General features: G+C 29.8%; 1 protein-coding gene across 2 annotated transcripts in view; it reads left to right on the forward strand.

Annotated features, from left to right (window-relative positions):
• The first annotated feature begins 1,064 nt into the window (after positions 1-1,064).
• LOC107444360 (pro-neuregulin-2, membrane-bound isoform) overlaps positions 1,065-17,324 on the forward strand; it is an 87,661-nt gene continuing 71,401 nt past the window's right edge. For both annotated transcript variants that reach the window (XR_011636202.2, XM_043047982.3), the window contains exon 1: positions 1,065-2,673. Coding sequence is in view for 1 of the 2 variants with exons in the window: in XM_043047982.3 (XP_042903916.2) it covers positions 2,121-2,673 (553 nt within the window). In the remaining variant the exon portion in view is untranslated. The remainder of the gene's footprint in view (positions 2,674-17,324) is intronic.

Below are 17,324 nucleotides of genomic sequence, written 5' to 3' on the forward strand. Positions count from 1 at the left end.
TTTGATGGAACTAACCCGCATTTGCATTACATGGAAAGCAAAAGAACTTAAACCTCCCACGGTTAGCCGAACGGAAAGGGACTCTAACCCATGATCCGTCTACCACTGAGGTTATTTTACTTCAGCGCTATGATCGAAGCGAGCCGGGTGTAGAATTCGTATCGACCTACCATCGTTGGGATTCGAACCCGGTTCACCTCAGTGGAAGGTGAGCGTTCTACCCCCTGATCCACCACGGCTTTCTTCATTCATCTTTGCAATTTTAGTGTTTTTAGTATATTCTCTAATTTTCTAATTTTATAGTTTGGGATATTAGAAAAGACTAGTCAAAGCAAAAATTAACGCTAAGATATGAACGAAAAACTATCATAAAGTACGTTTTGAAACAACTTTCTTGTGTTTGAATACTTCATCAAATAGGACGAAAAACTAATAATATTACGGAAGCAAAGAATAGCCATTTGAGAGAAAGCTTAATTTGATGTTTTTTTTTTTTTATCAAAAATATTTTTTTTTAAATCTGTTTTATGCTTGTTAAATTCACGAAAATAAATGCAAAATTGAACATTTTATTTACCTTTCTCCTCATTGTAAATTATGCTGTTTTTATTACATTAAGCTTCTTAATATTATATTCTAAAATATTAGAAAAGACTAATTAATTTAAAAATTAGCTCTAAACCATGATCAAAGCAACATTATAAATTTTTTAATGTGTTTTCAAACAAATTTTTCGTATATCAATATTTGAATCTAACTGGAATTATGATATATTTATCCAATAAGCGTTTATTATTAAAGTACTTAAACGGGCACTTAATGCACATGACATTGAATATAGATTCCGATTCTCAGAATTTAAATTGAAAAAAATAAAAAATTCCGGAAACAAAGATTAAGCGTTTGAGAGAAGGTGCAGTGCAAACATCCTGTTTCAATTTCTTATTTTTATTTTCAACAATAAAAAAAATGACGTAACCATTTCCTTAATCGGCCGGCCAGTTCCAGATATTTTATATCTTATCTTCTTTTTCTACAGAGCCTATTATCTCACTAAAAAGAACGAATATCGTTCGGAAAAGGGCGGAGTTAGGAGACAGCAAAAATCTTTCTGTTGCCGGCATCGAAAGCAACAAGTTCGCAACTTACAGTATCTGGATCAAATTTAGCAATCCGTGTGATCTATTTGCAGATTCATTTTCGGATATAATTTTCAACACCCTCCGAAGAAGAAGTGAAATGATCGGCTGAAGGTGTCGTTCGTCTCAAATAGATTCGATAATGGCCTCGAGAAACGAGGAGATTTAGAAAACTTAACTTTTTTAAAGTGACATCAGTGGAAGTCTAATGCGCATGCGTTGTGGATGCGAGTGTGTCTTCCGCGAGTAAGATCTCTTCTTCTTCCCCATCCCTGGATCCAAGAGGCAAAACACTCTGACTTGAGGTAGAACTTTGGAACATTTCGTTCTTTACCATCTCAGGTGTCATGCCAGTCGGAAGGTCCCTCCAATATTACCTCCTACGGCTGTGGTTTTCGGGGCCTTGCCGATACCACGAGGACCCCTCGTAAGGCCGTGTTATATCTTTAATAATCAAAAATTTAGAGCTTTATTTATACATATTTATATGTTCATCAATTTTTTTTGTGGTGTAAACGTTCTTTCTACAAAGTGTCATATTTCATTGTTTCTATTTTGTGCAGTGTTTAATTTAATTTTTGTTTAAAATTTATATTTATTTTTTAAAAAGAAATAATTTTGAGGTATAGGAAAGTTTTTTTAAAAAATATATTTATTTTCGAACAGTTCATCTTTACTCATTATCAGAATTTAAAGCCCTTATTGCAGCTGTGTTGAGACCTTTATCATAAATGGATAGTGACCTTTGTGAACAAGTACCCTCTGTACATTTTACTCTGTGTTCCTATGTGATTAACAAACCTTCTCGAAGAACATATTCTACGATTTGGACAACGTTTATTGGATAGTTTGTTTACTTTTGCGTAGTTTCTAGTCGTGTGGACTTTTCAACTAACCCAAACAAACGATTTTCTTAGGATCTTAGGACATAATCCTAGTTTTTTTTTCAACTGCCTCACCTTAGAGCAATCTTGATAGGTCATGCGCCTCCCCTACATCTACCAAATCCTCCGGCATCTTCTGCTGGTCTTCCTTTGCTTGAGTTCCTTGTGGTTGGTCACTCCTTGCCTGGACATAAGCACAAACAACACCTCAGAGTTGTGTCTGGACGGTAAAAAACAATCGAAACAGCGTCGTCACAATGACAACTTTTCGATGAAAGCTTTGATGGATGCAGCCCAAACAAGAGCTTATTTGTCGCCGGCTGTGTTTCTGGGCACACTGAGGAGTGTCCTTGTGCAGCGAGATGGAACAATCCGAGCATGGTTTGCGATGGACAATGCCCTCAAAACGAACACCTCCAAAGGTGGCACTTCCAGTAAGGAGGACACCGAGGTTGTGTATTACAGAAGTGGAAACGAACTGTGTTTGCTGGAGGTAAATCAGAACAACTTGAAACTGGGCAGCCAGTATCTTGTGTTTGGTGTGCCGTCAGCAAAATATGCTTGGCCTTCGGTCACTGCCACTGCTTTACCCATTCCGAACGATAAACGAATCTTGCGAGCGGTTAAGAAGGTCATTTGCAAAGATTGTGGTAAGTGCATATTTTAATTTTACTTTTTTTAAATTTGATATTATGTTTATATGTTTAGTCAAGTTTACATTTAATATTTTTTTTTTGTGAAGTGTGGTTGGAATGTAATTTTCTAAAATCGTGATGTGGTTTTAATTTAACCCTTTTACGCAGATGGGACACTGTCTTTTTTATATAAATATATTTTTTTCTGACTCTAGTTACAAGCAAAAATATATTTTGGTATTTTTTAATTATAAAAATCAGTCTAATAGTTACTAAAAAGTCTGGTTCTTGAATGAAAAGATTCTCGGAATTATATTTGTTCTAAAACATAAAATCTAAAAAAGTAGTTAGAAAATATTTTTTACTTTTCAAAATTCATAAGCATTGATTTTTTTTAAATTTGAAGCAACCTTTGAGCCTTTATTACTTTCTTTCAACTATTTCTTTTGATTTTATTATTGTGGTAAAAAAATTTCTTCAAAATCATTTCAAATACAGATTCTTACTTTATACCCCGGACTTTGTTTTAAAGTACAGATCCTAATTACATTTTTTATTCTAACCCAAATAATCGGTAAATATCCCTCTATCCATAATGAATATAAAGTAAATTTAGGTTTTGAATGCTTTATTATTTATTGAAATTATTTTAAAATAATATACTCATATAAATAATTCTCAAATATATAATTGCAAAATTATGTAAGTCTATACAAAAGACTCATAGAAAGTTTGATTTTAATCGTTGTAATTTTCGTAAAAGAAAAATAAATAAATAAAATCCTGAATTTACAATAAAAAACATTTATAAAAATCACCGTATAATGTTAAAAAAATAAGTATAATTAAAAATAAGCTTGATTTTTATGATTTCTAAAACCATTTTGAATGTATTTTATGCTACTTTTAAATTTTGCGTCAAAATTGAATTAATAATAGCCAATGGTGCATATAACAAAGAAATATTTGATTGCTCAAATTAATATTTCTTTGCGATCTCCAGGAAAAATATATAAAGTGCAACAGAATTTAAAAAATACTGAAATTGATTTACTCTTAAGCCAGTTAAAATTTGCTTTGAAACTTTAAACCGATTAGCAATAACTGTTATTCTAGCCAATACAAATTATTAGGTTCATCTCGTAATCAAATTAATAGGTTAATCTTTTAATCAAGTAAGAGAAATAACTGATTACTATAATCAGATAGAATTTGATCTATATTTCTCACACAGAAATATTAGCTTGACACTTCTAATATAGAAAAAATATAAAACATAATCTATTTATCTTATAAATTAACTTCATGAAAAATTTCTAAAAAGCATATCTGAGATATCTAAAAAACATATTTGTTTTATATGTATTTAATACATTTTATAAAAAGCGTTTGTTCAAAATCTCCTTAATACATTTTTACAAATTGTACAGTTATTTAGGCATTTGAATTTGACTATTTTTTTTTTATTTGAATTAATCAGATAAAGTTGATTTGGATGTATGATATTTATTGAAAAAATATCTAATGTAAGCTAATGTTTTAAATAAATATGAGCAAAAAAATGTGTAAAAATAATTTTAAGAAAACTTATTTCAGTTGATTATTATATTTATATGATTTATAGATTATAATACTTTATATTTTTTTGTATTTTGCATTCTTTTTAAAAATAATACAAAAAATTGCAAAGATAAATTTGGTAGAAACAAAATTTAAATAAATACAAAATAAAAGTAATAATTAAAAAATTCTGTGATAAAAATAAAATTACTTAAGCTAAAAATAAAATTACTTAAAATAAACTTTTTTTCCTTATCTTCGTTTTCTTTTAAGCGCGTTCTAAAAATTTTCAGTATTAAAAAAGAAAGCCGTTTGATATATTTATAGAATTGGCTTGAAGTAAAAATGAATAATTAAAAACGTAAATGAGGCAATCATATTCAAGAATGCAAATTAAAAAGAAAACGCGGTTGGTATTAATATCAATATTTTGACTTTAACTCATTAAAGTACAAACTTTCTGTTTTTTTTTCTTCTTTTTTTATCAATCGTTCTGACATCTCTCTTACCATATCTTGCTTATAAAAAAAAATTCCACTTTCCAACTTATCAAATTGTTCATTTTTTTCCACTCCGATTTCAAAGAATCGTACCCGATATTCTAGAACTAATTAACTGACCTTATCTCGATAACGGCAGGCGACGACTAAAGGTCAGTCTCATCACTTCAGTTTACAAAAAGTAATAAAAAATGGCGAAGTTGATATTCCCTAATTCAAAGAAATTGTTCTTTTTATTAGAAGATAATTTGACGTCTTCTCATGTCAATTAATTGCCATTAACTAGTGGTCAAATGTGAAGGGAATTGAATGAAGCAGACACGCGCCAGTCGGAATCCTTTTTTTTCTTTTTTTATTTATTTTTTTAATATTGTCCTTGTGAATCTGGCATCATTGGTAATGATGACAGAAGCACTTGAAGGAACGAACCGAAAAAGATGTGTGACTTAATCGGAATAAAGAAAAGAATAACTGTGATGTAATTTCGTCTTGGGACAAATGATCTTTTGTGGAGTCATTAATATATCGGGATTCGAATGATTTACTTATTATCTTTATTTTATTGAATTGTTTATTTAGAGACCAGCTCTTTATCTCTCAGCTTTTTATTATCCAACAATATTACTACATTTAACATGATATTACATGAAAATATATAAATTTAAGAATATGCAATTTTTATTACATTCAAATTTAATACTTGTAATTCCAAAAAAATATAAATTTTTCTCAAATATACAAATTTATATGGTAATTGAAATTTGCAAGCATACAAATATTGGAATTTGCAACTATATTTAGTTTATATCCAACTTATATGTCATTTGAAATATTTATTTTTCTTAGAATCTTTATTTTCGAAGAAATCAAATTCTATACCCCCCAACCCATTGAATCGGGTAACCGATACCCTTATCAAGTTAATCTAGGTTTATATAATATGTTTTATTTGTTTATATATTTACTTACTTAATTATTTACTAAATTTACTGCTATCTGCAAAATATAATTTAAACCAATCATATGGGAATTTTTCCATTCATATGGTAACTGTTTACCGGAAATTCTGGTTTTCAAAATCATAATTATTTTTAATACATATTTAGCAAAATATACAAAATTTGAAAAAAAAATTTTAATAAAATAAATTTTTTATGCGTACGCTCTAAGCTATCAATGATAAAATTACTAAGTTTTAGCACCTTTGCTGAATTTCAACACACAATATAAATCAATATTTTACTGTAAATTTTACCAAAATCATTACCAAAGAGCTTCGATAAAAATTACCGAACGTTTCAGTGTTCCCATATAGCCAGAAATACGATAGATTTTGCTATATTCCGATAGTTTTGACCATGCATTTTTCCTCAATGTTGGAATTATGCTAAACCATAATTCGTCTCTTACTTAACTTTAAAAGAAATATTAGTGTTTACGAGAATCTATTTTTCAGAGCATCAACGGCCATAACTCTCATCTGACAGGGGATGTTCAAGCCGGAGTACGAGGAGCAATTGTTTAGTACTTTATTCTTAGACAATTTGGCATTCTCGTTAACATTCTTCTAATTAACATTCTTCGTACACTCGCTTAAATCTTACACTGAAACAAAATCAGATCATTTAAGGTTCATTTGTTCATTATCATCAATAAATACCCCACATTTAAATAAGCGTAATTTCTTTTACATCTGATTTGCTTATAAAAAAAACTCTTAAATGTGAACACCATTAAGCAGACGAGGCTTGGTTTTTTCCGGCCTTTCAAATTATTTTCAATTACTTTTTCGGCATTAAGATATATGTAAGAGCTCTCAAAACTGAATTTTTTTAATATCTGGATGATTCGTAGCACTTTTTGAAAAATATGTTGTTACATATTTAGAGACGTATTTCTAAAATTACCTGCTGAGATTTGATTTAAAATTTAAAACACGTTTAAAAAATAAAGTTTTTTAAATTGGGTGTGAATGTTTTTTTATTGCGCCCTAGAACAAATTTTTTGTACCTTGAAAAAATTGAAAGAAATGAATGTAAGTTTTTAACATTTTTCTACGCTTTCACTTTATGTGCAAACTTACTTACATATTTTTGTAAGAAGTAAGAAATATTATTAGAAGCATAATGTTGTCATTTTTTTTGACAGCAGATTATTATTTATTCAACCAAATGAAATTTTTGACATTCCCAAAATTAAAGTTTTTTATCTCGGTTACAGCCGTCTAAGTTAGTTTGGAGAACTAAAGATTAATTTAAAGGCAACTGCAATTGATAGCGATTAACTACTTCTATATTTATTTGTTGTCTCTTTTGCCAAGACTTTAACCACCATACATGTGATTTCGCAATTCTTCCTTCACGGTCCATGGTAATATATATGAAACCATCCTTTCTTACTCTAACGGACCAAAATATCACATTGATGTGATCTTAATACGATACTCTTGTATTACAAAAACTTCCCACGGTTAGACCAACAGCAAGGGGATTCTAACCCATGATCCATCTACCATTGAGAATGTTTTACGTCAACATTGTGGTTGGTCAGAGCCGAGAGCAGAATTCGTATCAACCAGGCCTCATTGGGAGGCGAACGTTCTATTTCTTGAGCCACAGCGACTCATGGAACACAATTAGTAGCTTTTGTAATGGGTTTGGAACGACAAACTAGATTTTTAGAACGGATGCAGATGATAGCAATAACCCGCCCTCCGCATCACGCTTCCCAACCACTAAGCCTTTAATGTTGGAAACCAAATCCTGGCACAAGGTGGGTTAAAGTCTTTCACACTATCACATAAACGATTTGGTGGATAACATCCGAAATGTTTGTTTACTGTCATTATTTCTCGCACTACATGCACAAACAATGAATGTTAAAAAATTATTTTTCACTAACATCAGCAAATGTTGACATTCACCATGCATGTAGCACTAAGAGTAACATTCATGTGCTCTAGTGAATGTTGAGAAAATGCTCTTTCTTTAACTCTTTGACGCAAATGGAATAACGGTGTCTCTTTTATAGATACATTTTTGGTACCCTAATTAACAGTAAAATATATTTTAACATATTTTAAATAGTTGCATTAACATTTCTAATAGTTGCTAAAAAGTCTATTAAATTATAGGAATTATATTTGTACTAAAATAAAAAATCCGAAAAATGTCGTATTTTAATTTTTTAATTTATATTCGAAAATGCAATAAAATATAAATTATATAATTAAAAAAATTTCAATAATGAATTATTGTTTCTATTCGATTTAAATAACTGCAAATAAGTGGAAATTTTTTTAAAAAAAATTCTTGTTTACAAGTGAGATGTTAGCCCATATTTGACGAGGGATGTCCCTATCTTCGCTTATTTATCCCTATTTCATAACCATAATTTATTTAAAATCTTAATTTAATATTTTTACTCATTTTGACCTAGCTTGATTCAAGGCAATTGAAAAAGTATGAATAATATGTTTAATTAACATTCTGCATCGAAGAGATAAGCAAATGTTGACATTCAGCCTGCATAATGCACTTACTGTAACCTTCATATGCACTAGTGAATGTTGAAAAAATTCTCTTTCTTTAATATCACTTATTTACCTCACATGAGGAAATATCGGCATTCAGCATGCACTGATTGATAAAGTTGAATTAAAAACATTTTGTCAAATATCATTTTTTTTTTTCATTTATAAAAGTAAATTATAATATTGTTAGTAAAGTTAGTAAAAGATGGGATTATTTTAATGGATTTTGCACCATTTACTACAGAAACTTGGAATAATGATATTTAAAAAATATTATGGTGTATACAAAATTGATGATTATCAACTCTTATCGGATATTAGACTTTAACGGTTAAAATCAGTTCAAACAATAACCCCAACAATAATGTGAATAAAAACTCATGACTTAAAATTGACAATAAATCGTAACAAATATGAAATCTTGTAGAACGGTATTCTGAAAAACTTACAAAACTAGAATAAAAAGAAAACAGTTCTGTGCGATACTTTTTATTTTCTTTTACCATTCCGTTTTAGGTCCTACTTGCCGCACTGATACCGTTTCGCGAGTTCTTATTTCCGTTCCGAGACAACAAAAACAAAACTTTTTAACTGTGGCGTGGCATCAATCAAATATAATTTAGGGAGATAGACAGTTCCTAAAATTGTCGTTTAGGAGAATAAAAAAAAGTTAGGAGACCTAAAGAACTTATTTCTTTAATTGTTTTCTTGTTCCTAAAAAAATACACCTACAAATCAATCTCACTACACACAAATTACAGTATACTCTCGATAACTCGAACTTAGATATATCGAAAACCTTGTTATGTCAAAAAAAAAATTTCCCTTGGCATTATATATAAACATAATGCTAATTTGAATTCCTAAGTCGAAGAGTTTCTCCTCAAAATCTTGTTATGTCAATTTTTTTTTATTGAAAAAGAATTTTATTTTTTTCGGAAAAATTCCAATGTAAAATTATTTTTAACCAATTCTTTTCTATTTAATGCATAATTATTTTTGTCTTCCTTTTTAAAATAAATATATCATTGTTGTATTTAGACTTACAGTCAACTATCATGGCATACATATTAAATAGTAGTTATTCTTATGTTTTATGACTCTACTTTTTAGAATAATATTTCAGAATTTATTTTTTCTACATTTTAGAACATATTTAGTTCTGAACATGTTGTCTCGAAAACTCACTATCTCGAATTTTTTTAGCGTTCCTTCAACTTTGCGATATCGAGAGTATACTGTATATAGGGAAGAAAGTAACTCACTACACACAAAGTATATTGGAAAAATGTTTTGAAAGATACTCAAGACGAATAATAATTGTATTTAAAATACAAAGAGATCTTATTAGATCTATGCCACTAAATACAGATTTATGCTTAATTACTTAATAGTTACCTTTTTTCAATAATTCTACATTTCATGTTGCAGAAAAGTGACACAAATGCATTTTAACGTGATTTACTATGTATCGCACGTAAAAAAAATAAAATAGAACAAGTTTAACCATATTTTACGTGATACAACTAAGCTGGAACCAAGGGAAGACATGTCAAGAGACTGTTTAACTATTCGCTTACTGCGGTACCTTAGGTAAAAGGAATCAATTAGGATACACGATTTTACAGATGAACGCAAAACAAATTCTTATAAAATTGCCGTACTGTATGGTAATAAAATTTCTTGTGAAAAAAACGATAAATCCTGTAATAAAAACCAAAATATGCGGTATTTAAACCATTCAAGTGGTAATTTTATCTTTCATATGGTAACGGCTCATCGCAAATTTACCACACATTTAGTAAAGAATATAAAACTGGAAACTAAATTTAATCAAGTAAATGGTTTTTATGCCATGCTCTAAGATATCATGATAAAATAACCAAATTTTACTACAATAACCATATTTCAACGAATATCACAAGGCCATACTTACCAAAATCACTGCCAAAGCGCTTCGGCAAAAATTACCGAGCTTTTTGGTGTTCCCATAGAGCCAGAAACATGGTAAATTTGACAATATTCTGGTGCTTTTGACCATACTTTTTTTTCTCAGTTTATTATAGAATTTTTTTTTCTCTTTTTTGAATCTCATTTATCTTATAAAACAAGTTGAGATTTTTTTCTAATTTATCACTATCATCTAATTTTTATATTTTAAGTACGCGCCATTAATCCGTTTTCGAAGGAAAACAGCAGAATTTTTCGGTTTAAGGGCGTAATATAGTTTCTAATATAGTCTAAGGCGTAATATAGTCTAAGAAAGTTTTAATAAATTTTATTTTCTAACACTTTAATTTTGATTTATACCATTTCTTTTGGTGAAAGGACCTTAATAATGACGGGTGTTTTATTTCCTATATTTCATTCATTTGATAAAGTAAAAAAACAAGGTTTCAAATTTCTTAGTAATAAAATAGATTTTTTTTTATAAAATTTTTATTATTAATAAAAATGTGCTCGAATTTCACCTGCGCGAACTCCTGAGCAGAAACATCCTTTGCCCTACCCTTCTGACAGCTCAATATTTTATTTGGAATACTTTTGGTTTTGTGATGAATGTATAATTTGATTTTTAAATAAGCGGAACTATATGATGGGGCAGGATTACTTAAATCCAATACGGTAGTTGTTTTTATTTAACTTGAATGGCAGTATAGCAATGTTATTGCATATTAAGTTATACAGTTGTGTGAAGATCACCAAGGGCGAAGACCTAAAGTTTTAATCTAAAAATTCATTTTAATTTCTTAAAGTTCTTGAAAAAAATTTAAATTTAAATTTTTTTTGTATCTCTGAATTTCAACTCATACACCGAGAAAAAAATTATGGTCAAAACAAATAGAATATGGTTAAATTTATCATGTCGCTGGCTCTATGGCATGGTAATTTTAATTTAACAAAAAGCATGGTAATTTTTACCAAAGCACTTTGTAAATAACTTTAGTAAAATCAATAATAAAATCAATTTCTTCATTATTAATCAATTTATTAAAAATCAATTTATAATATGTTTTAAAATTTCGTAAATGATGTCAAATTTGGTAAATTTATCATGATCCTTTTGAGCATGGCATTAAAATCATTTCAGCGACATTTTCAGTTATATATTTTTTACTAAATGTGTAATAATACAACTATAATTTTGAAAAACAGAGTTTCCGGTGAACCATTACCAAATGAACCGTGCATTTAAATTTTATTAACCATAATTGAGATTTTTTTTACCAGATGGCTTGATCATACAGTACTGTAATTTTACCAGAATTTTTTTTCTATGAAAGTTAACTAGAAGAATATGACAAAATTTTCATAAAAACTAGACAAAAAACGTCATAAAAGCATGGCAAAAAGAAACTAAAATGATTCTTGCAAGTTTTCAATAAATGTAATATTACAATAAATACGAAAGAATTTGGTATAACCTCGAATGAAAACGACGAATTTCATTAAATCAAAAGGCCTTCCCGAGACGCTTGCTTTAATTCTCGGAAATTTTTAATCAGATTAATATTCAGATAGAGCAATATGAACAAAATAAATTAAAAAAACTATAATCGTGATAATTATTGAACTTAAAACTTCAAAATACGGGACATTAGAACAACAAATCTTCATAGAGTACGAATTTGCCTTGCTCTTTTTTTTTCCTTCGTGTTTTAATTATTTTAAAACATAAGCAAAAGTTTTTCACAAAGCAAAGCAACACTTAGATTCCTAAGCTGTTACTGTACCAGTGTTGAGTGATCCCAAAATATAAATATAACTGTTTAGTCTGCGAATGGCTTTAAAAGTCTTTTTGTAAGTTTATGTGTCTAAATGTAACTCTCATGAAACACAACCATGAATGAGTGGATAGTCTTAGTGAAATCCAAAAAAGAATGGGCTAGTTTAAATATAGTTAAAGAATGTTCTCATCGTATTCTAAAAATAATAGCTTGGATTTATTCGTTTTCTTTCCCAAGTGCAAGAAAATGATTCTGTGCAATAAGCAAAGACTTTTACACAAATTTCTTATACTGTGCTAAATATATTGTATATTGACTTATGTCTGCGATTATGAATAACACGTAACTGTCTTATATAAAGAGGTTGCTGAAAAACTATAAAATATTGGCAGAAATATTTCTGGTTCTTTATTTTATTGAATAAGGACGTTTTATTTGATGATGAAAATGTGGTTTCGTAGCTATTTTACTTCCTTCTCAAAAGCTGGACTTAATGTTGAATGAATTAATGATCGTGCATTGTTAGATAAGATAAACAGATAATATTGGGTAATTCTAATATTTTTCACTTTCGATTACTTCGCAGAATTTCTGGCAAACCGTAACCATTTGAACTGAAAAATTGCCAAATGAATGGTTTTAATACCACATATTTTGGTTTTATTAACCAGAATCGTGGTTTTAGCAGATATATCTTTACCATACTAAACTAAACTCAGTGGCGCAACAGTTCATACAGGTCCAAGGCCTACTGTGTCCATCTCAGTTTTCTTGACCTTGGGCTCTGGGGGTGCAGGAGCAGATGTTCCGATTAGGTGTTCAACCGAACGCGAAACCTCCAGTGTTTAGTTCCCAAGCATGCTTGGTACTCATTTATTGACCCACTGAAGGGATAAAAGGCTGAGTCAGCCTTGCCCGTCATATCTTTACTATACAACACAGTAATTTTACCAGACTTTTTTCTCAACTTTGCACTGAAAGCAAAAGTAATGCAGCTAATGTTAAAAAAATTGTAAAAATGAAAATGGAAAAATAACCAATTAAAGAAAACACTTCAAAACGACCATTTGAGGTTATGTTTCATGTTTATTGTTCAATATAGAGTTTCGAGTCCTGCTATTAAAGTTATGAAAGTTATTAAACAAATTTGTGATAAAATTATCTAAAATGTAAGTAAAAAGTTTTAAACTTGCCTTAACTTATTCTAAATATTCACTAAAATAAGGAAGTTATTAAATTAGCGATCAAACTCAAAACTGTTCCTAAAATTAGCGTCCGAAATTTATTCTACCGAAGTGGTTAATCCGAAGTGGAAAAAGTTACCCCTAGTAACCTCGGATGATAGATAATTCTAGCATATAACTAAAAACTTTTACAGTAACTATTGCTAAATACTTTGCTACATGACAGGGCTTTAAAACTTCATATGGTCTGTCGGGCAAGTTAGTCTTCAAAATAAATGCACGAATGAAATTTTTAGATACCCAAAAATCTTTAAAATATGTTTTGAATCTATACAAAAAATGAAATCATCTATGAACATAACGATGAATGCAACTATTTATTTCAAGAAACTCATTGCCGCTTAGTCTTTCTCACTTAACAGTAAAAAACTATAAATATTAAATAGACGACGAAAAAAACTTTATAAATAAAATAAAAAACTGATGTCTGTGGTGCCTTTGCTTTTATATTTATTAAGCCTGAAATACTTTTATATTTATTAAGTTTTCTGTGTACAGCAATCTGGGAAAACTTTTCTTTACTAAAAAATAAACCTGATAAAAGGATTAAAAAAGAATAAAATAACTTTGGCTTATACATTTTTATTTATCATCAACATTTGAAGAAAAGCTTAATCGGTATATAAGGGTATTTCTAATCCTCGGGCTCAATTTTCCAACTAGCGGCCTCGACCCTTTCTCCTGTTTGACCTTTTCTTAATTAGAAAAAAATCTTGATTCTTGATATTTTTTTCTTTGGTTTAGAAACAAATTTTTAAAGAAATAAAAGCTTGCATTGCAGTTACGATCAATTACAACCAACAAAAAAAAACAGAAAAAAAAAAAGAAAAAAGGAAATAAAAAGAGAATGAATCGTTAAATGCCGCTGGATTGTAAATTAGCTCCCCGGGCACACAGGGGAATTTATCTTTCAATTCCTGACGCATACTAATTTTATATGAAAAGTAAAATAAAATTTTGTTTTTATCGCAAGAAAACACAAGAAGCTTTAAATATCTTAATGCTATTGTTAAATCAAAAATAAAACACAGAATTTTCATAATATTTTGGCAGAACAATGTAAAAAATTCCGGTTCAAATTCCTATAAAAAGTATCGGTAACTGGGGTGCATCTTCCGTTACCATTTTACCGCGAAATCCATTTTTACCGCAAAATAATTTTTTTCCAATGCCCACTCGATTCACACACCTCATTCAGGTATCAGTAGAACAAATTTGTTGGAAAGTCCTTAAGGGGCACCATATTAGAAGGACCAACGTTGCTCCCGCAGTAAGGACAGATAGTACAGAGAATAAAAGAACATCCATGCCTTGTCTAGGATTCGATCCCAGGACCTTTCTAGCATGAGATCAGCTCCCTGACCATTACACAGTCCGGTTGGCTTTCCGCAAAATATTCCACAGTAAAATTTTACTACTAATTTTTGCAGTAAAATTTATTTAATCTGAGGTATTCAGTAATTTCATGTTAATTATTACTGTAAAAATTACGGTATTCCGTAACATGTTCCGTAAAAATGGATTTTATTAGTACCGTAATTTGATCCGGAATTTCGTACAGTGTAGCAAGCGACTAGCTTACTAATGTGTTCAGCGGGTGATTATCCGTTATTGAAAAAAAAAACTTTTTTGTGTTTAAGAAGAAGAAAAAATAATGTCTTTTATTGAAATATCTTTCAGCTTTGTTTATAAGATCAGCCTGAAGACAAATTGGCGACTGAATATCGGTAACAATATAAATAAACTCATCTCGATATCAATAGCCTTCCATTCATGAAAGTGATAGCGATATTGAGTTACAATGTTTATATTTGGGGTTATTTCTTTTTACTTTATTTGGAGTCTAATGAGTTTGATTCATAGATTAGCTTGGCTATCTTCTATACTTTGATCTGACCTTTATTGACCTATTGGACAGGCTCAGTCAGTGTTCAATTGGGCGAGGATGGATGAATTGCATCTAAAATAAATTCCACACAAAGCGTTCGTATTGTCTATGAAATATTAGTTTCTTTAGTCAGCAAGTTTTATAACAAATTTATACCTAATAAAACTTATTGGAACAAAAGTGTATTGTGGCATTTTTTTTAACGTTTTTATTAATTCACTTTCGTATGTATAAAAATGGAATCTTGCGTTCGAAATTTCTGCCAATCTCCGATTAACTAAAAACTCAAATCTTTATTAGAGCTTCGTATATGAAGATAAGAAGATATTAGTCATTACCTGACAGCTACAAGCAGAATATATTTTACTGTATAACTGGAGTTGAACAGCCAACCCGATTTTGAGTTTACGACTATTAATGTTCAACTCCGTAGCCTTGAAATTTTGAATCCAACCCAAAAAAGGAGAACACATGGATAAAGCATTGGGACAAACTAGCCTTTGTGGAGATTTTTTCTATGAAACTAACCAGCATTTGTGCTACAAGGAGGGAAAAAACTCCATTAGTTAACTTGACAGCAAGGGCATTCGAATCCACGATCCATCTACCTCTGAGGATATTTTATGTCAGCTCTATGGTCGGTGCGAGCTGGGAACAGAATTCGTATCGATCAGCCGACGCTGGAATTTGAATTTGGGTCACCTAGTTGGGTGACGAGCTTTTGAGCCATAGCCGCTCAAACAGAACATAATGTCACTCTTTAACCAGATAGAATTTACCGTTAGTCAAACCTTTTATCACTTTCCAACTAGTCAGAACACTCAAATCCTTACTGAAAATCCATGCTTTAATCATTTCTTGACGTGCTTTAATCATTTCTTATAAGAAGAATTAACTGTTACTTTATGGTCAAATAGTGATACTGCTGATAGAAGTTTCGGACGATTTCCGACTGGTTTATGCACTCAGATCTCTGCTGGAACTCTGCGTTCCATGATAATGCAAATTTCAATCGCATCCTGACCGCTACGAGTTATATTTATTGGCACTTTATGGCCATATTGCAAATATAATATTAAACATATATACATATTGCATATTGCTTATAAGATATAAAAAATGCATGTATCACTAAGGATAGAACCTCACAATTTGAGCCCAATAAATGAAATCAGTCATTGTAGAATCGCGAGCAATATAGAATGAAATGTTGACACGTAATTTCCTACAACATTTATTGCAACAAGAGTGGTGGATATTAATATCCCGTTCTTCAGAAATTAGGCCACTTATTTGATAATGCAAATATTTATTTGGTTGGGAGACAACTACCTTTGGGAAAAAGAAGGAAAAAAATCTTATTTTACTAAAATATTCTAATCGAAATGGAAGAAGGTTATTGGTTCCAAATGCATTACTCAAGTTTTAAAAAAAAAATGGTAATAATGGTTAAAAAAAATGGTAATTACTCATGATATTATGATAACTCAAATATACTTATAAAATGTAACATTTCTTCTGTTTAAAAAGATTACAACTGATTAGAATGCATTCCTTTTCTGCAAAAGATTTTGAAATTATTAAAAAATTATACATTTGTTGAACTTAGAACATTTCAATCCTTACTATTGCAACTACATGATTTAAATAAAATCTAAATTTCAAATAAATTCAATTTCTTCTTAAAACTAAAACATTTCAAAAAATTTCCCTTCTATAGCCAAACAAAAATCTGTTCAATAATTTTATAATTTCATATTCAACAAATTTAAAATAACATAGAAAAAAATAAAAAATGATTTCTTTTTCTTTCGTATAAACACAAGGTTTTGAATGCTAATTTTGATGCCATCCTGATGGCCTCGATTGGTTTAAGTCACAATAAGAAATAAAAATGATGCCAATCTTTCTGTTTGGTTCTAAGAAATTGTCAGTGTCCCAAGGTGCAAAAGTTACAAAGATACAACATTCTCTCCTTTAGAAAGTTTATTGTTAAGAATATGCCATTTTTTTAAAGTAAGCCGCCACTCTCAATCCTGAGTTATTTTATCACCATAAAACCTTTTTTTTTCACTCACTGATAAGTTAAATCCAAGCGGAGACAAACTGATACCAAGTATCATCCTTTTGACATCATTCGCCTTGTAAATAAATGAAACATTTAAGGTTATCTGAATAATGGTTGTGGCATAGAGATAAAAGGTATGACAGACG

This window comes from Parasteatoda tepidariorum, chromosome 2 (genome assembly GCF_982258835.1).
Source record: "Parasteatoda tepidariorum strain Cologne lab strain chromosome 2, Ptep-v5.0, whole genome shotgun sequence".
In the NCBI taxonomy this organism is placed as follows: Eukaryota; Metazoa; Arthropoda; class Arachnida; order Araneae; family Theridiidae; genus Parasteatoda; species Parasteatoda tepidariorum.